This window comes from Sphaerodactylus townsendi, linkage group LG13 (genome assembly GCF_021028975.2).
Source record: "Sphaerodactylus townsendi isolate TG3544 linkage group LG13, MPM_Stown_v2.3, whole genome shotgun sequence".
Classification (NCBI taxonomy): Eukaryota; Metazoa; Chordata; class Lepidosauria; order Squamata; family Sphaerodactylidae; genus Sphaerodactylus; species Sphaerodactylus townsendi.
In genome coordinates this window covers 978,551-1,001,538 of record NC_059437.1, presented here as the reverse complement: position 1 = coordinate 1,001,538, position 22,988 = coordinate 978,551, and the positions used below count along the sequence as shown (strand labels likewise).

Sequence of the window (22,988 nt, the reverse complement as noted above, 5' to 3'; positions counted from 1 at the left end):
TGCTTGTAGCAAAACCCTCGTACCTTTGGGACCGCATTACTCCATACATCCCTACTCGGCCTCTGCGTTCTCAGAGGCCAATCTGCTGGTGTTCCCCGGCCCCTCAATGATGCGGCTGGCCTCCACACGAGCCAGGACTTTTACAGCACTGGCCCGGCCTGGTGGAACACCCTCCCTCCAACTGTCCGGGCCCTGCGGGACCTCGGTGAATTCCACAGGGCCTGTAAGACAGTGTTGTTCCACCGGGCCTTCGGAGTGCCCAGCCGCTGATATGGTGCCCCCTCACTGCTCTTTGCCCCGGCGCTGTTACATCAGGGTCCCCTCATATTGAGGAGCCCGCCGTCCCCCTTCTTAGGGTAGGTTTTAATTGGGGTTTCTGGACGCCTCTTGTTTATTTATTTATTAGTTAATAAATAACTGTTTTATTTATTAGTTAATAAATAAATCCGCTGTTTTATATGAGTTTTTAGGTTGTTTTATTGATGATTATGGGATGGAGCTTATGTATTTGTATTTTGTGTATGACCTGCTCCTGCTTGATGTTTGAATTGTGTTGTTCACCGCCTGGAGCCCTTTGGGGATCAAGCGGTATAGAAATTGACCGAACGAACGAACGAACAAACAAACAAACACACAAACACACACACACACACACAGACAAACAGACAACCACACAAACACACAAACACACAAACACACAAACAACCACACCACAAACAACCACACCACAAACAACCACACCACAAACAACCACACCACAACCAACACCACAAACAACCAACACCACAAACAACCAACACCACAAACAACACCACAAACAACACCACAAACAACACCACAAACAAACAAACCACAACACAAACCACAAAACAAACAACCAAACACCCAAACAAACACCCAAACAAACAACCAAACACCCAAACAACCAACCAACCAACCAACCAAACAAACAAAACAAACAAACAACCAAACAAAACAAACAACCAAACAACCAAACAAAACAACCAAACAAAACAAACAAACAAAACAAACAAAACAAACAAAACAAACAAAACAAAACAACCAAACAAAACAAACAACCAAACAAACAAAACAAACCAACCAAACCAACAAAACAAAACAAACCAACAAAACAAACAAACCAAACCAAACCAACAAAACAAACAAACCAAACCAGCAAACCAAACCAACAAACCAAACCAACCAACAAACCAAACCAACAAACCAAACCAACAAACCAACCAAACAAAACAAACAAACAAACAAACAAAACAAACAAACAAACTTTAAAAAACCCGCCATGAATAGTGGCAGCCATTTTAGAAGCTGGCGGAAGTAGCAGCCATGCCCTGTTGGGAGAAATACATTTCATTGGTCCCCGATTCTATCCATGCTGTGGCAAATCTGAGAAATTTGGGGAGCAGATGCTGGGAAGGTCCTTGGTGAACCATTGAAAATGACAGCAGAGGGGACAAAGCAGGCATAAACTGAGGGGCTGAAACACAACTCAGTTATGTTCAAATGTTTTGTTTTTCCCAGCAAAGGTGAATGATTCAATGGATATATCTCATTCTAAGTAACTAAAGGTTTTTGAGGGTCAGACCAAATATAGGTAACTGCCTTCTAAACAAGTTCCAAAGTTCTTTTAATGATCATGCCTGTGAACTGCCTTGCAAGAACCTGGATGATAATGAAATTGTTCAAGCAAGTTTTTGGGAAGATCTGGATTCCATTGCCTTTCCTTTCCTTGGTTTTCTTGTTCCATGTAGGAGGCGGGGCTTTGTTGCATACAGATGTGGTTGTTCTGCTGGATCTCTTTGTGAGTTTCTTTGCAGCCTGTGCTGTGAAAAGGCATGAGACATCTGCCCTCTTGTGTGCTCATCAGAGGGCCAATCCATTTTCTGGCCTTCTCATTCGATCTGTGCACACAAGAGAAGAAGATTTGGTTTTTATACCCCGCTTTTGCTTACCTTTAAGGAGTTTTAAAGCAGTTGACAGTCCCCTTCTTCTCTCCACAGAAGACACCATGGGAGGTAGGTAGGGCTGAGAGAGGGCTGAGAGAACTGAGACTAGCCCAAGGTCACCCAGCAGGCTTCTTGTGGAAGAGCAGGGGAAACCAAACCTGCTTCACCAGATTAGAGTCTGCTGCTCATGTGGACGAGTGGGGAATCAAACATAGTTCTCCAGATTAGAGTCCACCTCTCTTAACCACCTATACGATGCTGGGAATGCTAGTCTTGTTTACTTTGTTGCCAGCCAGGAAGCTGGAATGTTGGCTGTCCAGTCCATCTGCATTATGTTGTCCTCTTACATAGTTGACATAATTGAGGAATTTAATAACTTGTCTGTGACTATTAACAGTTTAAGGGTTCCATTCAGTCCCATCTGGTGAAGTTACTGCTTAGAAAAACTCATTTATTTATTTATTTATTTTGTTAAACTTCTATACCGCCCTTCCCCGAAGGGCTCAGGGCGGTGTCCACCAATTATATAAAAACAGTTAAAATCCATTTCACATTCATCCCAGTTAAAACCATATATAAATTATAAAAATTCAGATGGCAATTAAAATTGTTTCCCCTTCCCCATTCTTGCACCCACGGTGCAATCTTTTCACTTGATCTTAAAACTGGTACTGATCTCTTCTAAGATTTGTGTGATGTTTCTATCAGTTCCGGTCCCTGTATCACCATCTTGTGAACTAGATTTGTGTCTCCATTCCTACACATTCCTACACATGGGTGAGAACTCTTGGGCCAGAACTCTCTCAGCCCCACCTGTGTCACCAGATGTCTGTTGTGGAGAGAGGAAGGGAAGGAGGTTGTGAGCCGCCTTGAGTCTCCTTACAGGAGATTGAGGGGGGATGTAAATCCAAACCCCTCCTCTTCTTTTCTGATAAATATAAAAGAGAAGAGTGGAAAATGCGTTCTTCCGCCAGCCTCAACCCCCCACCCCCCCACACACTGGTTCCCCTTCCCCTCACCCTTTCCTGCTTGCATCAGTTCAGCTTCCTTCCTCTGTGTCTTTTCCAGGCACTATTTTCATGGCTGCAGCTTTTCCAGAACACAAATTCTAGATTCTGACTCTTTTGTGTGTTTTCACCCCCAACTTATTTTTTTAATCACATTTTCCCAAACCTGGCGGGTTTCTTCAGGCTTGCAGAATCCTGAATTGTAGCTGTAACTGGCCGGGCTGAGTGGATCCCCCCCCCCCCCATAGGTCTTAGATCAGTGGTTCTCAACCTGTGGGTTGGGACCCCTTTGGGGGTCAAACGACCCTTTCACAGGGGTCGCCTAAGACTCTCTGCATCAGTGTTCTCCATCTGTAAAATGGGTAAATGTTAGGGTTGGGGGTCACCACAACACGAGGAACTGTATTAAAGGGTCGCGGCATGAGGAAGGTTGAGAACCACTGTCTTAGATGGCAGTAGTAGCACCTTTGCCTGCATCAGTGTGACAGTGACATCTTTCCCATGAGGCCTCTTGTCTATTTTCTTTTTTGAAGCCAGGGTCTTATTTTGCTTTTCCCTGGGGGTTATTTCATTTGTAGGTAGATAGAGCAAGATACGATGATGCCTGTAAGACCTGACTTGCTCAATATTTTGCCAGAAAGGGTTCAACAGGGCTCCTTTAGTCAGCATTTTACCCTGCTCCTTCATATACCCATAGATTTAAAGATTACACACAATCTAGAGAACTAAAAGTCTCATTGTCTCTGCATTTGGCAGGATACCCAAGTTATTAGCATTCTGGAAAGCCACAGATGTGCAAATGTGGGTAGCATGTCTGTGATTCAGCAACTGGTGAAAGCCCTATAATTTGACATGATGAGAACAAGAGGAGACAACTTGCTTGCATTTTAGTGAATACTTTTAAATTAGCAGGATTATACAATATAATTGAGCCAGCTTGGTTTGATATGGCTGGAAGTCATCTGCCTGCAGCTCTGTTGTTAACATTGTGGGTTGTTATTGCTGCAGAATCCCTCTTTCCCTTTTCAATGCACATCGTTATATGGCGCTGTCTTGTTTTTTTAGTATAAGGTAACCCTTCCCATTCTACAACGGAACTGTCCAGAGTGTAAATCCCGCTGTCCATGAGGCTGGTTGACATGCACAGTCCTGGCTTGGGTAAGGCAGAACTGGGGCAAGGAGGCTATCCCAGTCAGGCAGCAGAGGCAGGGTGGTGAGGCGCTCAGATCGAGGCCAGCTGCCTGGGTTCTTAAAGGGCCACGTGCAAAAGAAGCGGAGCCGGTAGTGTTGGTTCGCCCCCACCCCGTGGATTTTCTTAGAAGAAAAAGGCAAACTACAGCTTGCTTTTAGTAAAAGAGAGCTGTGGTGAATATGGGTGAGGAAGTGGGTAACATGGTTGTTGGATGTGAGGGAGGGCAGAGTGAAGTGTGTGAGGATGAGCTGGATGTGTATGAAAGTATGTATGTTATGTGGTAGCAGTGGGTGAGGCACAGAGAGTGAAAGTTACCTGCGTGTGAGCGGGGGGAACCCCACCTGGTGTCGCACACGGCAAAGTGTGTATGTGTTTCACTTTCAGTTGTATTACCTAACAGTGTTACCTATTTACTGTTTTAACTGCTCATCTCTGCCCATCTGCACAAACAATGTAAGCCCTCATCCCAAGCCCTCAGGCCACAGACAGACAGGCTGCACAAACCTTCTAAGGGTGACAGTTAAACACAGCCAGCTTCATGGCCTGGTGCGCCAGGAAAAAGATGTTTTACCTGGCTCAGGTATGGACTTTTGGCGATTTGAAGGCCCAATTACCTGCCCGCAACAGGGAGGAACGTCATGTGAAAATTTGGGGGCGATCCGTCCAGCCGTTTCGGCGTTAGGGAGTGACTAACAGTCACTGTTTGCTTTTTATATATATAGATTTATAAACCGCCCCATCCCCTAAGGGCTCTGGTCGGTGAACAACAAATATTACAAAACAATATAACAATAAAATTAAGATCAACATCATTAAAATATATAAAATTACAGCATTCTATGAGTCATTTGGCGTCCAACGTTAAAACTATCAGTAAAAACCCCTCCCAGAGAGGGGGACGGTATAGATGTCACAAACTCCCAAGATGTTAAAGGGAGGGACAGGAGGGGCGCACACCATCAGCGGCCGGCCTCCCCAAAGGCCCGGTGGAACAACTCGGTCTTACAGGCCCTGGCGGAACTCTCCAAGGTCCCGCAGGGCCCGGACAGTTGGCGGAAGAGTGTTCCACCAGGCCGGGGCCAGATCTAGCCCCTTGAGGGGCTTATCAGGCCTGTGAGTCAGCAGAGGCAACTTAAGGGGGGCTTGCCTCAGCTGACTCGTGGAGCTGAGAAGCCCCCTCAAGCCAGTCCAGGCACACACACACCCTTGTGCCATTCTGGGGCCAGCCAAGGATGCCCCACCGCCCCCCACCCCACCCCGGGCCTGACCCAACCAAGTCACATTTATGTCATATCTGGCCATTGTAACAAACGAGTGTGTCACCCCTGCTTGGAACAAAATGTAGGGTGCAGTCACTTCCCATGCAGCACTGACTGGGCCCACCAGGCGCTGCCAGAATGCCCCGTGGAAACCTGCCTTCCTTTGTCTTGAGTTGGGGGGCTGTGACCATTTTACTGTGAGATACAAACGAGATTACGCATATATTTCCATGGAACCAATTCTGAGGTTTACTGAATCAAGCTATGCTGTTGTGTCCCACGTGGTGGTTTGAGTCACAGACTAGTTCCAGCTTGCCACCCCTAGAAGTACTGTTCACCTTACTGTCTGGCAGACAGGTGTGGATTGTCTTTAATCACAAAGGTAGAGTCTGGGCTTCCGAAAGGCTGAAGCGACTTCCTTTCACGCGCCAAAGACACAACAGTGAAATGCATTTTGCAGTTCCTTGGTGCACGTAGAAATCTGACACTGCTGGGATTTAATTGCAGATATGTTTGACCTCCTAAAACTGGTTGAGGATTAAGCAGGAATTGCATGGAACGTGGAAGTGGTGGGGGTGGGAGAAAGACTTATGGTGACCCCGTGGGGCTTTCAAGGCAAGAGATAGTGCGTTGCCGTTGCCTGCCTCTTTGTACCACCCTTGGAGGTGCAAAATCCCAGCACTAGCCAGGGCCAACCCTGTTTACTTTCCAAGATCTGATGAGATCTGGCTAACCTAGGCCATCCAGGCCAGGTCGGGGAAGGGGATACCTCACCTTCTATGATGTCAATGTCAAGTTATGTATATGCCCCTTTTCTGCCTAACAGTCGGCCTTCAAGCAGCTAACAACAATTGGAGGTTAATACAGAAGCTGAAATCATATTGTAGACTTGGACTCCTTTGCTTATAGCAAAAGTCCCCAACATTGTGCCCATTGGCACCATAGTGCCTGCTGGCACCTTTTTTGGTCCCCACTTCTATTAGATAGGGTTCCTGGTGACTTTTTACCCTTTTGAATGCGGAAGATGGCCTCCAAGGCTGCATGGGGGCAAGCCCTTTCAGAAACCCAACATGATATCTGGTCTTAAAAACAGAACAATTGCTGTTTTATTTGGCAAAGGCTAATATATATATATAGCAGGGGTAGGGAACCTGCGGCTCTCCAGATGTTCAGGAACTACAATTCCCATCAGCCTCTGTCAGCATCAGCATGTAGAATTGTAGTTCCTGAACATCTGGAGAGCCGCAGGTTCCCTACCCCTGATGTATAGTATGTCCCACTGTTGATGCTGAACTTAACCAGCACTGCTTGTGACTCTTTGAAGCCGTGTGTTATGCTTGGCTTATTGAATACTTGCCACCCATTTCACAGTCACAGACCAATGGAAAAATAGGAGACTTGCTGAAGCCCAGGTGGGCTTCTGTTAGAAGACTTGGTTGGTTGTCTGCGGTTGGTTGTGTCTGGAAATCTGAATGGGATCTAGGTCCACCTGCCCTTCTCGGTGATGTCTCACTTGACATGTTTTTCAGTCCTCCTTCTTGCTCCCTCTACCCTGTCCAGGTCCTTTCTCTCCACTTCTGTATACTTCTTTATTTCCAGGCACAGGTCAGGATGCTGTTGATTACTTACCGAGTGGTATTCCTATACATTTCCTGCCCTTAACTGAAGGTCAGATTCAGGCAAGGTGGATAACCAAAGATGGGGAGTCTGGGCTGCGGAACTTCTCCCTACAGAAATTCTCATAGCAGTAGGATTACTAAGCGTTGGGATGCTGATGAATTGTGTGTATGTCTGCACTGTCAATCCATGTACTTGAATTGTCTGTGTGTATCCAGGGGCTAGAATGGTGGGCTTGTACTTTTAAGGTGTATGTGTGTGCTGCTGCTAGTGAGTTTAGTAGTTATAATGTTACTGCTTTAACATTGAAAGTTGTCTCCTTAATATTTGAACTGAGAATCAGAATAAAAATAATATTTTAAAAAAATAAATGCTAAGGCTCGAGCTCCATTTCTTCTCCCTCAATACTTTTTTTTCTTATGAAAAGAAAAACCCCACCATATTTGGGGAGTTTGGAAAATAAACATGTCCAAAAGATTCCTGTTTTGCGCTGCCACCAGTGTAAATAGATTTTTTTTAAAGCAACTGTTCCATTCTGGGATGATTCAGACTGGAAATTTAATTTAATTTCACCAATCCAAGTGTAGAAATTTTATATTTTAGATCCATGATAAGCACCTTCTGGCAGCACTACAATAAATATCTAAAGGCACCAGAATTAACTTTGTGCATACGTCTGTCTCTGGTGAAAGAAATGATTGCTGGTAAACAAAGAGGAGTGAATTTGTTGTGCTTAAAGATCACTGGATATTATCTCCCCGGGGCCTTTTGGGAATGGTCTTGGTCTAGGGCAGGGGTAGGGAACCTATGGCACGGGTGCCAAACGTGGCACTCAGAGCCCTCTCTGTGGGCACACGCAAACAGAGTCCCCCCCCCCCCCATCTAGACTGGCCTGGGCTGCTGGGCTCGATTATTAGCATTAAACCTAAGACCTAGTTTTGGGGAAGCAGTGTAGGTAACGCTGTTAAACCTCACTGATTTTCATGCGAAGAACTAAAGCACAATCCTTCATCTGTTAAGCGCTAACCCTGTGAAGCGCTAACCCTAACCCTCTTAAGCACTGTTAAATTAAAGCGTGACCTGGAAGTAAGCTCGGTTGCTGGCAATGGGGCTTGCTTCTGAGTAAACCCTCCTAGGGTCGTGAGTCACCCATTGGAAGAGTTGCAAGGTTGGGTGCTGTGTGGTTTCCGGGCTGTATGGCCGTGTTCTAGCAGCATTCTCTCCTGACGTTTCGCCTGCATCTGTGGCTGGCATCTTCAGAGGATCCTCTGAAGATGCCAGCCACAGATGCAGGCGAAACGTCAGGAGAGAATGCTGCTAGAACACGGCCATACAGCCCGGAAACCACACAGCACCCCAGTGATTCCGGCCGTGAAAGCCTTCGACAATACAGTTGCAAGGTTGCTTCAAAGCAAAGCCACCGACCACCACCAAGCTTACTCCTGAGTAACGCACGCCTTGGAGCCAACCGTTTTTTCTAAACAAAAACCTCAGTATTCAGGTTAAATTACCGTGTTGGTACTTTGCGATAAATAAGTGGGTTTTGGGTTGCAATTTGGGCACTCGGTCTCGAAAAGGTTCGCCATCGCTGGTCTAGGGAATTAAACAATAGGCCAGCCTTAAGTAATCCCCAGTTTCTGTCTCTTAATTGCAAAATTACTAGTCTGACGAGCGCCCTTCATCAGACAGGCCTGTCACTGTCAAGTAATAAAGTTGTCAGCAGACTAAAAATAAATTCTGAGTTGCATTACGAGATGCAAAGCTGGGATAACTTAGCGCAGGGACATCCTGCAGAGTGGCTGGAATGTGGATCAATTGCTGACTGTTCCAGCGGCTTGACAAATAAGTGTCATCCGCTGCTTGTGGGCATAAAGTGTGTTCTCACACAGTACATGAAACTGTGGGCACAACATTAAGCATTAAGTCCCCCCTTCTCGCTGTCTCATGTACTGTAAATACTGATTGCTTGAACAATGTCGTATGCTTGTTGATGCCAGTAGAAATACTGGTTGGAAACTTCAGAGAGTACTCACTGTTGGTTTTATTGCATTCCTATTTCAGAGAGTGAAGAGTTAATGAGTTAATGTGAAGAGTTAATGAGGCAGGATGGATCCTGAGGGCAGGAATGGATTGGATCCTGTGATCCTTGGGTGCAAGAATTGTGGGATCTTTTCCACCCTCCCTCTGGAGCCATTTCAGTCCTAGGAAGGGGGCCCTGGGACTTATCTGGACACACAAAAGCTGATCTCCTTCCCTTCCCTCTTGTTGCTTCAACCGCCTGACTGGAGTAGCTATGCTGGAGTAGCTATTAGCATAAAGCTACCCATTGTTAACAGTTCCCATTGTTTCCTGGGTGTGCATATGTTTACCTCCTCTCCTTCCATTGAGACACTTCAGAGGGCTTCTAGGGAGCCTGGAGCACAATTCAAAAGCCATTCTTATTGTTTTTTGGTGGGTGAATAGGTCTTTTATCATCATGAAAGCTAAAATCAAACAGCTTCAACAGAGTCATAGAGCAGAGAGAAAGAAATTGAAATGGTGGCTATTCCTAAGAACATAAGAACAAGCCAGCTGGATCAGACCAGAGTCCATCTAGTCAAGCTCTCTGCTACTCGCAGTGGCCCACCAGGTGCCATTGGGAGCTCACATGCAGGATGTGAAAGCAATGGCCTTCTGCGGCTGTTGCTCCCGAGCACCTGGACTGTTAAGGCATTTGCAATCTCAGATCAAAGAGGATCAAGATTGGTAGCCATAGATCGACTTCTCCTCCATAAATCTGTCCAAGCCCCTTTGAAAACTATCCAGGTTAGTGGCCATCACCACCTCCTGTGGCAGCATATTCCAAACACCAACCACACGTTGCGTGAAGAAGTGTTTCCTTTGATTAGTCCTAAATCTTCCCCCAGCATTTTCAATGAATGCCTCCTGGTTCTAGTATTGTGAGAAAGAGAGAAAAATGTCTCTCTGTCAACATTTTCTACCCCATGCATAATTTTATAGACTTCAATCATATCCCCCCTCAGCCGTCTCCTCTCCAAACTAAAGAGTCCCAAACGCTGCAGCCTCTCCTCATAGGGAAGGTGCTCCAGTCCTTCAATCATCCTCGTTGCCCTTCTCTGCACTTTTTCTATCTCTTCGATATCCTTTTTGAGATGTGGCGACCAGAACTGGACACAGGACTCCAAGTGCGGTCCTGAAAGACTGCTTGAATCCTAACCTTCCATGAATGCCAGAAAACTGATTCCTGTGTTGTCTTCCTTTGTTTTAGAAACCTGCCCCTTTGTCAGCATCTTCTTAGCAGATCCAGAGGACTTCCCTGCCTTCCCCTGATGTGAACTGGCCGGCTGCTGGGCGCCATGGCTGAGCCTGCAGGAGAAGAGGTCATTTCATGCCAAGTTCGAGAAGTCTGCCATGAGTGTGGGCAGTCCCACCTGTTGCCAGACAATCATCTCTATAACTTCCAGGATGAAGTGGACGATGAGCTGGTCTGCCACATTTGCCTTCAGCCTTTGCTTCAGCCGATGGACACGCCTTGTGGACACACGTACTGTTTCAAGTGCCTGGAAAACTTCATGCAGGAGTACAGCTTCTGTCCTATGGATCGGAAAAAACTCTCTTTCCAGCACTGCCGGAAGTCCAGCCTGCTGGTGCGGAACCTTCTGGACAAGCTCCTGGTCCTCTGTCCCTTTCAAGAGGAGTGCAAGCAGACAATGCAGCGGTGCGAGTTGGAGGCCCACTTGCAGAATAGGTGTGTATGTCACTAGCTCATCTTGCATGTTTCCGGGCTGTATTTATGGACCCTTTGAGAGGATAGATCACAGTGAACCCCCCTAACTTACGCATTGTTGTTGGGACATTTGGAGAGTTAACAACAACAACAACCTTTATTTGGCATTTAAAAATAGGTTCTAGAGCATTGCCAGACATTTTTGAAATGCAAATCAAGAGTACATTCAAAGCGCAGACAGGAAGACTATATAGCAGTATACATTACTTAGAAAGTTCTGTCACTTGTAAAAGAAATTTTGCGACTTTTTCCAAGAGCATGACATCTGTGTTGTTTAACAGAAGCTCCACAACAGCACAGTCAGAGTCACTTTCAGATTTGTCTAGGGCCAGCCTGGGAGAGAATTTCCTAATGCCCACATATCTCGGACAGTCAAGAATAATGTGAGCAAGAGTTTCCACTTGATTTTTACAGTGTGGAGAGTTGCAAACTAGGGACCAGAGACGTGGTGGCAGTGAATTCCAGCCCCTCCCGCTCCAACCCCACCTGGTTTCCAAATCAAAAACCCACCTCACTAGAGTAGAGTATCATCATCTGGTCTGCTTTCCTAATGCAAATTGCTCCCCTCCTTCCTGGAAATGCTTCATTTGTGGCGGGAGGTACTGTAAGATTATTTCTGTCAGAAACATAGAATGAAAGAAGCAGTTGAGCCCCTCCCACCAACACACATAGCTCCTCCCCCAGTGCCACAGCCCAGTCTGAATCGAAACCTCTCTGAAGTTGCTTTTGAGGTTAGAACGCTTGTGAGATACTCGCTCTGTTCGTTACATCTACCTCAGCACTACTTTGCAAGGACGTGGGAGGTTCATGAAAATTAACTGAGATACGACCACCTGTAGATGTTATGGCTTGCGACAGCCATGTCCGTGGCCCTTCAGATGGCCAGTTTTACCTGCAGCTGGCAGAAGGTGGTTTTCTTGCGTTGCTGGCAATCTTGAGTGTTATCAGATATCTTTCCCTAGAATATTTACTAAGGTCAGATTTCAAAGTTCTTGTGTGACTGAACTGAGGAGGGTTGAGTTACATTTTACTCCATGGGAAGAAAATGAAACCAAATGAAGAACTGGGGTGGGGATAGGGATTGTGTATACATTTTTGAGCAGAGATGTTTGGAGGACTAGCCAGGTAGAAACTATACTCTGTCTCACCAAAAGATCTCAGGAGATTTTTGAATTCATCCATTTCCACTTCCTGGTCCTTCTTTGTTCCCCGCTTGGATCACAGTGCCCGGCACCAGCCCTCCCAAGTACTTTTGAAGTAGAAAATATTCCCGACAGTGCCCTCCAACCCTCCCCCGCCCCAAAGACTAAGCCCCCCACCTGCCCCCCACTAATCCCAGGCGTTGCAACAGTAGAGGGAAAGGAGCCACACACCAGCAGCCGTGCCCGCTCAGACTTCCTGCCCCGCTGGTTGCTCACCTCCAGTTTCCACGCAACTCTTCTCCGGCTCCGCATACTGGCCCCTGCAAACGTGTTGGATTCCTGAGCTGGCAGGTGCTTCGATCCAGCAGAGTTTTCCTTCCTTCTAAGCGTGCCAAACCTCGACCAACTGTGCCCTCTTGGTGGTGCGCTGCAGGTGCTCCCCAGTTGCCAGACACCACAGCAGAAGAATAAGGCAACCCAGCGCCCTCACCTCAAGCGCCGCCTTCCGCTCAGCCCTTCGCCTCCAAGGCCCACTGCAGAAGTCATAGGAAGCCATAGCAGGGTGTCCCTTCCACTTCCCACCTCCAACCTGCTAAGAGTCTCCTCTGTGTTTTGTGCGGGAGTTGCAGGACTTCAGAAAGGGCAGGAATCTGGCTGGTCGCTTCTGACCTCCTTTTGTGTGCCTTGAAGAGGCGGGTCCCTCCTTAGTCCATGTCTCGGGTTTGGAAGGGCGCCTTTATTTATTTATTTATTTATTATTTTATTTTTTCAATTTATATACCGCCCGATCCCCGGGGGGCTCCCACCAAGCAGCAATGCCAAACTAAGCAAAGACACCGAACGAAGAAGTCAGAGCGGGAAGGGAGGGGACCTTGTCTGACCTTTGTCATATGCTAGTCTATGTACAGTCGGGAATATTTTCTACTTCAAAAGTACTCGACTTCCGCATAACAGCTACCAACCACACTTGGATCTTTTTCTGAGACAGAGTCACAGGCGTAGCTACCATGGGAACATCCGGGGACAAGTGCCCCCGACGCCACCTTGTGGTGGGCGCAAAAATTGCAGGTTCGTTTGTGGCTTTCTGTATTTTTTACTGGTTTTTTTTCAATTTTGGCCTGCAGGGGGCTCAGTTTTTAGGCTACCCTGTTTCCCCTAATATAAGACATCCCCAAAAAATAAGACATAGTAGAGGTTTTGCTGAAGTGCGGAATATAAGGCATCCCCCGAAAGTAAGACATACAAAATTTTTGTTTGGAAGCACGCCCGATGAACAGAACACAGAAATATAAGACATCCCCTGAAAATAAGACATAGCGCATCTTTGGGAGCAAAAATTAATATAAGACACTGTCTTATATTCGGGGAAACACGGTAGTGGCACCAAAATTTCAGGCTATCGTCAGGTGACTCTCCTGATGATACCAGCCAAGTTTGGTGAAGTTTTTTACTTAGCAGTTGCTTTGGGTTACCGCAGTCATCGTGTCTCTAAGACAGGGATCTGCAAGCTGCGGCTCTCCAGATGTTCATGGACTACAATTTCTTGCAATCAGCAGGAATAGAACTGATCTTCATTAAGTTCATGGAGCAGGCCATCTTTCTTTGTGGAAAAAATTACCTTTAGCCTGTGTTGAAATGCTGGCAGCCAAGCTTTAGTTTCGCTAGATCCTTGACTCAGTTCTGATCTTAGAGATACCCCCGCAAGACATTGTGGGGTCCTCTCACCACAACTCTGTTGTAGACTGAGAGGTAGCTATGGTCCCAAAGTCACCATAGATTTGAGCTGGGGTCACCAGTCATTTTACAACAATTTGACTACTACACGGCACCTTTTAACAGATATTATATATTCTTTTTTACTTAGCAGTTGCTTTGGGTTACCGCAGTCATCGTGTCTCTAAGACAGGGATCTGCAACCTGCGGCTCTCCAGATGTTCATGGACTACAATTCCCATCAGCCCTTGCCAGCATGGACAATTGGCCATTCTGGCAGGGGCTGATGGGAATTGTAGTCCATGAACATCTGGAGAGCTGCAGGTTGCATGCCCCTGCTCTAAGAGATGCTGGTTGACTGTCCTGCCAACCAAGAAAAATCCTTGTGAAGTTCCTGGTGTTTAGTGCTTGCAAATGTCCTTCTCGCGCCTCATCAATGGCTCTCATTCTTCTCCCTCTACCCTCCCGGAGGTTGGGCTGCCCTGCTCCTGGAAAATATGCTGCAGGGAGTGTTAATTGACCTGCTCATTCATTCTCTGGCAGCCCTAGAGGGAGCTGAGCGTTGGGAAAGCCTCTTTGAGCCAAGCCAAGTAAATCATCATGGTAACCTTTTATGTAATTATCCTGGCAGAAACCATTAGGAAACATGCAGGCATATCCAGAGTCTCTCTTCTAGTCACAGGAGACCCATTTGCCTGGTTGTTCCTCTGACTTTCCGGAGTCAAAGCATTTGTTTCAGCATTAAAAGAGCATTTTTTGAAATAGCAAGGGTTGGTTATTAATTTTTAAAAATATGATGCTTTTTTCTGTCTTCTTTTTGCTGGTTTATTAAATCAGTTGCTCTGTTTGACCGAGTGTGAGTGTGTGCACTCGCTAGCAGGTGGGAGGCCTAAATCATGGCATTCCTCTTCCCCTCCCCAACACAGCGCCATACATGATGCCTCCCGAACTGCTTCATACGGCCTCTTTCAGTTGTTCTGTTGCCTTCCTCTGCAGGTGCCCTGGCTTCAGGAAATACAGAGCTCAACTGGACAGCAAGAAGAATCCTCGCTCCAGGTTGACAGGCGACTCCCTTTTGGGACTGGAAGCAAATACTCTGAAAGAGCCTGAGATAGCGAATGGGCTATCCACACTGGTCGCTGAAAGCTCAGTTGCTGCTGTGGTCTCCTTGGAAGAACCCGGGCTGGTTAATCCAGCTTTTGATGGGAGTGAAGAAGGTATGCATTTCTCTCTCTCTCCTCTCTCTCCCCCCCTCTCTCCTCTCTCTCTCTCTCCTCTCTCCTCTCTCTCCTTCCTCTCTCTATCTCCTCTCTCTCCCCCTCTCTCTCTCCTCTCTCTCCTTCCTCTCTCTCTCCCCCTCTCTCTCTCCTCTCTCTCTCCTCTCTCTCTCCCCCCTCTCTCTCCTCTCTCTCCCCCCTCTCTCTCCTCTCTCTCTCTCTCCCCCCCTCTCTCTCTCCCCCTCTCTCTCTCCCCCCTCTCTCCTCTCTCCTCTCTCTCCCTCTCTCTCTCTCCCCCTCTCTCTCTTCTCTCTCTCCCCCCTCTCTCTCCCCTCTCCCTCCTCTCTCTCTCCTCTCTCTCTCCTCTCTCTCTCCCCTCTCTCTCCCCCCTCTCTCTCCCCCCTCTCTCTCTCCCCTCTCTCCTCTCTCCTCTCTCTCCTTCCTCTCTCTCTCCTCTCTCTCCCCCCTCTCTCTCCTCTCTCTCTCCTCCCTCTCTCTCCCCCCTCTCTCCCCCCCTCTCTCCCCCCTCTCCCTCCCCCCTCTCTCTCTCCTCTCTCTTTCTCCCCCCTCCTCTCCTCTCTCTCTCTCCTCTCTCTCTCTCCTTCCTCTCTCTCTCTCTCTCTCTCTCTCTCTCTCTCTCTCTCTCTCTCTCAGGGTGGAATGTGGTAACCAGAGAAAGTGATTCTACATTTGAAACCAACTGTCCCCTGTAGGCGAGTGTGCCAGAATTATATGTATTTTATTCCCATTGACATATTCATAAGACTTCACTGGACTTGAAGAAGGGATGAAAGTTTGCAGTTTTATATGCAGGGATTTGTTTATATTTCATTTTCACAAGGGATTAGCAAAGGTGCAGAACATTAGCTTTCTTTTGAATAACTGAGTTTTTCTATCCCTCCTGGCTGCAAAGTTAGGCCTGACCGGGTATGGGACCAGCAGTGTGCTGTAGTCCTGAATAAAGCCAGAGAGGGGGCCAAATGAATTTTCTGGTGGCTTCAGTGTTTCATGTAATTGCTCTCCCCTGTGATGAACAAATGATGATGAACAAATGATGAAAAATATAGGTTATTCAAATCTGCCTAATTTATGTGGTGTATACAGCCAGCAGAATTTGGTTTGTCTGAGTATAATTCTTTTTCTTGAAAGCCCTCAGACTTTATAAATCTTTGTGTATAGCAAATACTTAATAATTTGTGTCATAATAAGTAAGGGGGCTTTAGAATGCACTGTATTCAAGAGAATCCATGGAGGAATCAAGGGACATGAAGAAGAAGAAGAGTTTGGATTTATATCCCCCCTTTCTCTCCTGCAGGAGACTCAAAGGGGCTGACAATCTCCTTGGCCTTCCCCCCTCACAACAAACACCCTGTGACGTGGGTGGGGCTGAGAGAGCTCCGAGAAGCTGTGACTAGCCCAAGGTCACCCAGCTGGCGTGTGTGGGAGTGTACAGGCCAATCGGAATTCCCCAGATAAGCCTCCACAGCTCAAGCGGCAGAGCTGGGAATCAAACCCGGTTCCTCCAGATTAGATACACGAGCTCTTAACCTCCTACGCCACTGCTGAGTATTAGTTCAGAAAAGCATTGCTAGTCCAACAGCCTGTTTTTCACAGAGCCCAACCAAATGCAGTCTATCCCGCAGGGCACTGATTGCCCAGCTCTTCCTGGATCCCACCCCGTATTAGTTGCTGTGCAGAATTGTCCTAAAGCTGTCTTTTGGGATTAGTTATTGTATGAAGAAAAGTATTTGCTTTTTACCTGACATGTTGTCAATTGATTTCATTGAGTCACCACAAATTCTAGGGATTTGGGGACAAGGGTGGTGGGGCGGGAGTTCTCTGTAGCCACTTTTTCACGCCGTTGATAATGTTGTAAACATCTTATCATGTCTGTATGTCGTCATCTCTTTTTCCCCCTTAATTGGAACAGGCTGTAAAGGCATTATGACTCTGGCTCTTTTATGCCTTATGCCCAGCATGGAACACCCACTCTTCACCACTTTTACTTGTTGTTTTTATTTGTTTATGTTTTATGTATTCCCATTGTAAAGAATGAAGGTGAAAGTTTGAAGAATATATTCAATGTTTAAGGTTTCCTTTATCAGGCTATTTGAGAGCAGTACTATATACAATGGACACGCACCAGTTTAAAACCTCTTGAACTTATCTGCAACTACATCTCTCTTTGATTCCCACAATCAGATTTGCCTCAAAGAGCTAGTCTTTTAGCGGAGACCAGTTTGATTGAAATACACCGAGACGACCCTGAGGAAGACCTTGGGATGCGGATAGTGGGTGGTAAAGACACACCGCTTGGTAATATCATTGTCCAAGAGGTTCCTCGGGATTCTGTTGCTGGCACAGATGGCAGGATAGCACCTGGAGATCATATCCTGGAGGTGAGGAGGGTTTAGGTCAAGTTAAAAATACTGAACAGTGTAAAGGATCAGCTGCCATTTTGAAAATCTGGTTGGTTTATTCTGCCTTAAACCTTGGAATTAAGAAAGTTCAGGATATTATGGTGTGTGGGGAAGTGGGGTGTGGAAATACAGGAATGATTTAATTAGCACTCTTTTATTTTATTATATTTATACCTATCCCGGCCGAGATAGTAAAGGGATGTCTTGAACTGACTCTCATGTAGAGCTGTGTGGTACTTCATAGTTGTGGGTGGTGGGGCTTTCTGCAGGTATATCCTGCCTTGCGTAAGGGAAGAGGGGCAGATACTGTTCTTGATCTGGTTTCTTCTGACTATCAGTGCCCTTCCCTGATGTTGCTCTACTTCTGCTTTCCGTCACTGGCTTTTTCCCTGCATTCCTTTCTAAAGCCACGTTAGATTTTCTTTTTGCCTTTGCTTTAACTATGGCAACAAAAACACATAAGAAAACAGTCTGTGCCTGTGGACTCCTGCCTGCCTCCTTGCTGTGCTTGTGGCCTCTGCTTCGTCTTTGCCTGCAAGGACTGGGGGCTGGAGAGAGAAATCGGGAGAGGAGGTGTCATGAACTGCCAGCGATGCCATTCTAATCAGCAGTGTTTTTATCCTTCTGCCAAGGTGAACGGTGTCAACATTAGCAGTGTGACTCATAGCCAAGCCATCTCCTTGCTGCGCCAGCCCTGTGTGGCACTCCACCTCCTAGTGCTGCAAGAGAAAGGGTTTACCACCAGGCCTGAGCAACTGGATTCCAACCCTATGATAAACCAGGAAGTGATCCACGTCACTCTTGTGAAGAGAGAGCCATCGGAACCCCTTGGCATCAAATTGATCAGAAAAGCTGACGAACCAGGAATTTTTATTCTGGACTTGCTAGATGGAGGTCTGGCTTCCAAGAATGGGAAACTGAGTCGGAATGATAAAGTCCTTTCCATCAATGGGCAGGATTTACAACAGGGAACACCTGAGACAGCTGCACAAATAATCCAGGTAACTGTTTGTAATGAAGCCACCCGCATTGGAATGAATTAATCACAGGAGTTTTTCATGTTTTGCATTAGGGAGACGTGTGTCCTTAGGTTGAGTCAATGGGGCTTTCCGCACTGACAGAGTTGTACTGGTTTCTATCTAGGTTCACCTCAGTGTATCCGCACTGCAACTGAGCTCAACGTTGTTTTGTCTCAGTTCCCCTCCTCAGAACTGCGACATCCCTGTCGCAGTTATGAACTGCACCTTTCTGTTGGAACAAGGTCGATACCACTTCGAAGCTTCAAAGTGCGAACGCATCGAAATGACACCTCATCCGTTCAACCAATCAGGAGCCGCTTTTGTGGCATGCGCAGAACAGGAGAGTCGTGGCCAGCATGTAACTGTAAACTGTAAAAACTGTGGGGAAAAAAAGAACGCTCCCGTTTCCCATGGTAACACAAGCTCCAATCACGATCGAGGAGCGAAACAGGCACCAAGATGATCCCGCCCACTTAGCTCGGTTCCAGGGGGCCAAGTAAGTTGCTGTGCGGACAACCTGGAATCGCCCCCCACTGAAGGGAACCGAGTCGACCTTAGCTCCCTTCTGTAGTGCGGAAAGCCCCAATGTCTCAACCAGGTCTGATTTCCAACTGTTCTTCAAGGTCTGGTCCTTTGGAATGCAAACAGTCTTCCACTGAGCCCCTCCCCAGAGATTTCTTAAGAATCTTTAGGAGATTCCATACAGCCAATCTAAAATGGGATGAGGCAAAAAAGCCCATTTGGGGGCCAGAGGTTCACAAAGAACACTCCCCCAAAATGGGTCAGATTCGTTTTAGAGACCTCAACCCGGGTTAAATGAAGATAGCTAAACGAGCAATCTTTTTCCTGTAATCTGGGTTTCAAACACTTCCTGCTTGCCTGTGCGAACTACGGCCGCAGGAAGCGTCCAATTTCCCCCCTTACATGCACCGTTTGAGTGGATTCTCAAGAGAATCCTCTCAAATGGCGGCCTCCATGTTGAGATAGGGGGAGATTCTTGATGGGGGGCAGATACTTTTTTCTTCTTTTATTGCCTGGGCACTGCGTGGCCACAGAGCTACACATTCATCCTGGGAAGGAAAAAATGTGTCCCTGTGCGAAGAAGCCGCAGCATTTGCTGCTATGTGCTGAGGGGGAGAGGGGTTCTTTCCTAGTGAGTTACACTCGTTATGAATGAGCTGTGTGGAGAGGGCCTCTGAGAGAACCGTACCAGATGTGTTCCTTGCAGTTCTTTATTTTGTAGTTGCTCAAGGAATTCATAACAGTTGCTTTTTGACACAGAATACTTGTACTGACTTACCCCCAGCATACACAGCAGAGAGGGAGTGCAGAGGCTCCTGTCTTTTAAAAGCTGTTACACTTTCAAAAATATTGCATAAGCAATACCTCTTCAGCATGATTTACATTTCAAAATTTCAATGGAACCAGTGTTGTAAGGAATCACAGAAAAGAGGAGGAGGAAAAAATGGAGGGAAGGGTTTTTTTCCCCTGTTAAAGAAATACCAAATGTTAAGGCAGTAATAATAATAAGTAAATAATAATAATACCTAATGAAGCAGGGTCAGGGAGAGGAAGGACGTTCTGTGCCACTGGACACAAGTTACATCATAAACTATAATCAAGAGGAGTCTGTCTCGCTTAAGCAACTGCATTTCATACAGCAATTACAGTTGCGGTGGATGTTCTTGAAAATTATTTTGTTTTCATTAATAGTTACTTGGCTGCTTGAGAAATAGGAGGTCCTGATACAGCGGAGTTGCTTCAAGAAATGATGTGTACAAACTTGGCAGTGTCAAGTGTCAAAATCCCTCAACAACCCAGCTGCTTTGAATTCACAAAACCTTTCCTGGAAATAATCTTATCCTTTATAAGTCGCTAATGTCACAATGACAGGCCGTCAGCCAGTGGGCACGCAGGAGACTCTTCTGTGCAGCCATTGGCTGAGGGTTAGTGGTTGTGTTCAAAAGGGTCTGGCGGACAAGCACCGCCAAGCCACCATCCCAGCAGGCCCCCCATCCCCATCCCCATCCCCATCCCCATCCCCATCCCCTCCCCCAACCCTGGCCTGGCAGAGAAATGGCACTTAGCTGCCTTCCTGCCGGGCCTTCCACCCACCTTCCCTTTCCCCCAGCCATCCTTACCCTGCCCCAGCAACCAACCCGCCCTCCAACCGGGACACTGGCCTCTGGCCTCTCACCTCGGCCCCAGCAACCCACCTGTGAGGCCTGAAGGGGCCTGCCAGCATGGAGCAACAGCAGAGCACCACAGTGACCCCAGAGTAAGTTGGGGTGAGAGAAGCGGCAGAATAAACGAGGGGGGGGGGGTCGGAAAAGGTGGACGGCCAGGAAAAACTGCCCCCAGCCTGCCCAGTCCCCCTCATGCACTCTCCCCCCCACCCTGTTCAGAGCCCGCGTCTTCGCAGTTTGAAATGGGCTTTACTGCCAGTTATTGAATATTTTGCTTCTTTGTATGAAACAGAGGACCCCCCACCTATTTCACCCTGTGGGCACCTTTGGAATTCTGGCACAGGTTGGTGGGGGCAACCATAACATTACTGTCATGAGAGGTGGACCAACCCCAAAATGGCAAGGAGGGAGGTCTAGTGGAACTCGGCTTTCGTACATTTCATTTCATTTCATTTATTGGACTTGTACCCCGCTCTCCCCCATAGGGCTCAGAGTGGCTAACAACCAACAAAACAGAATAACAGAATCAAATATGAGCAATAAATAAATATGAACAACAACAAGTACACCAAAACCATAACCCCAGCTTATCAAACATCACTAAACAGCATGTCAATAATATTAACATTTCTTAACGGAATAACAAACAGCAAAAGCATATTAGCACTTAGCATAAAATATAACTGCATCATACACATCATACACATAACAGCAATACATAACACCACAATACTATTCCTGCATCTTATCCCTCTTTTAAAGGAAGACCAATATGTTAAATTTAGGAACATTGGTTCTTAAAAGATGGCTTTCTTGTGACTAGTGTGCTTCCACACAATACAATCACTAATAAATCCAAAACCCACTAACTAGCCAATAACCTAAAACCATATAACACAATACAAACCTAACTCAGTAACTAATACTAAATCCTATATACTAAGCTAAGCTAATTCCATCTTTAAGCTAGCACTAAACAACACATGCTGAATAATGCACTTCCAATGACCTTTGCAGCTGTATTGTATTGTGTGAAACAGCAAGATCCATTTGCAAATGACAGTTAAAATGGATTGAAAGTGCCTTATTCAGCAGGTGTGAAAGAACCCTAGAACTTCAGCACTCCGGGCAGAAGTTGTGTATAATCTTCTTTTTTTTTAATTCCTGATTTTAAAATATTTTCTTGCCTGCTGTCAGGCCTGCCATGAAGATCCTCGTGCTGCAGGGGCATCTGCTGCTTGAGTAACGTTTAAGAAATCTGCACAGACAATGAGAAATCTTGCTGGACAAAACCCCTACCTGGCCCCACCTCCTTTCTAAAAACACCTGGGGGTGCCAGGAAGGGTGCTAACGGGCACCATGTTTGGGTTTGCTGGTATAAACTATTTCCTGAACATTCCAGCCTTGTAGATCGTTATGGAGCGTGCAGACTGTATCACATGCCCCTGTGTGGTTAGTATGTGTGTGGTTTCACCTGGGACGGTGGTTGCAGAGTATCAGCCTCTTAACACTTTTCTCTGCCTGATGACCACCTCTTTTTTCCCAAGGAACTTGAGGCAGAATCCCATTTGTCATTTCATCCTCCCAGCAGCCCTTTGTGGTAGGTTGGTTCAGAGAAAGGAATGGGACCAAGGTCAGCCCGTGAGCTTGATGGTCAAGTAGCGATTCGAAGCTGGGTCTGTCTTGTCCTGTGCAGTTCTCTAACCAGTGCGCCACACTTCTCATCCCAGCACTCAAGCCTTGTCATTTTGGGCCTCTGCCTGCTATCAGTGCAAGGTGATGTCTTCAGTTTTGTCAGGGCGCCTGAATGCTGTTTAAACTGAAAAGGACCTGGGAGAGATCAAGAGGGAGAACAGAAACCAGTTTGTTCACTGGCAGGTTTTGGAAGTTGGTAAAAGGTGAGACCAGCTTTGATAAAGCGCTCTGTAGTTAGGACAAATGCTCCTCTTTTGTAATAGCGGCCAAGAGAATAATTTGAAAACATGAGGACACTCTGTCAATGAATTTCTACTGTTGAGGAAGGACTGTGAGGCCCAGAACACAGGGCTATCGGAGAAAGGGTTAGCCAAGTTGATCAGAAGCATTTAATAAATGGATTAAGAAGGCAAATGGAAATGAAGACAAACTGATTGAGTGGCCGTAGAATGAACAACCCTTTTCTAATTGCAGTGCACACACACACACACACACACACACGCTTCTATCCCACCTCTCCTCCAAAGACTTCTGGGCTGGACTTTCCAAATTTCTGTGGTATCTTCAAATCACACCTACTATTGTCATGCTCAGAAGTAGAAGCCATTGTTTGTGTTTCTGGTGCCAGAGCTTAATAGCTTTGCGCAAATATTTGTTGATGTGGTACATACAGGAGCTGTGGATTTCTGGGGTAGTGCTAGGGCCCACTCCAGCATGTCCTGGGACTCCACAGAGTGGAGAAAGCACAGCTTTGACCCCAGAGGCCCAGG

At 46.6% G+C, this 22,988-nt stretch overlaps 1 protein-coding gene across 1 annotated transcript in view; it reads left to right on the top strand.

The window, feature by feature from the left end:
• Positions 1 to 22,988, top strand: part of LOC125443097 (ligand of Numb protein X 2-like) — a 65,425-nt gene that overhangs the window by 26,966 nt on the left and 15,471 nt on the right. The window contains exons 2-5 of the mRNA XM_048515003.1: positions 10,308 to 10,787; positions 14,678 to 14,898; positions 17,101 to 17,297; positions 17,951 to 18,319. Of these exons, the coding sequence (XP_048370960.1) occupies positions 10,396 to 10,787; positions 14,678 to 14,898; positions 17,101 to 17,297; positions 17,951 to 18,319 (1,179 nt within the window). The 5' untranslated portion in view covers positions 10,308 to 10,395. The remainder of the gene's footprint in view (positions 1 to 10,307; positions 10,788 to 14,677; positions 14,899 to 17,100; positions 17,298 to 17,950; positions 18,320 to 22,988) is intronic.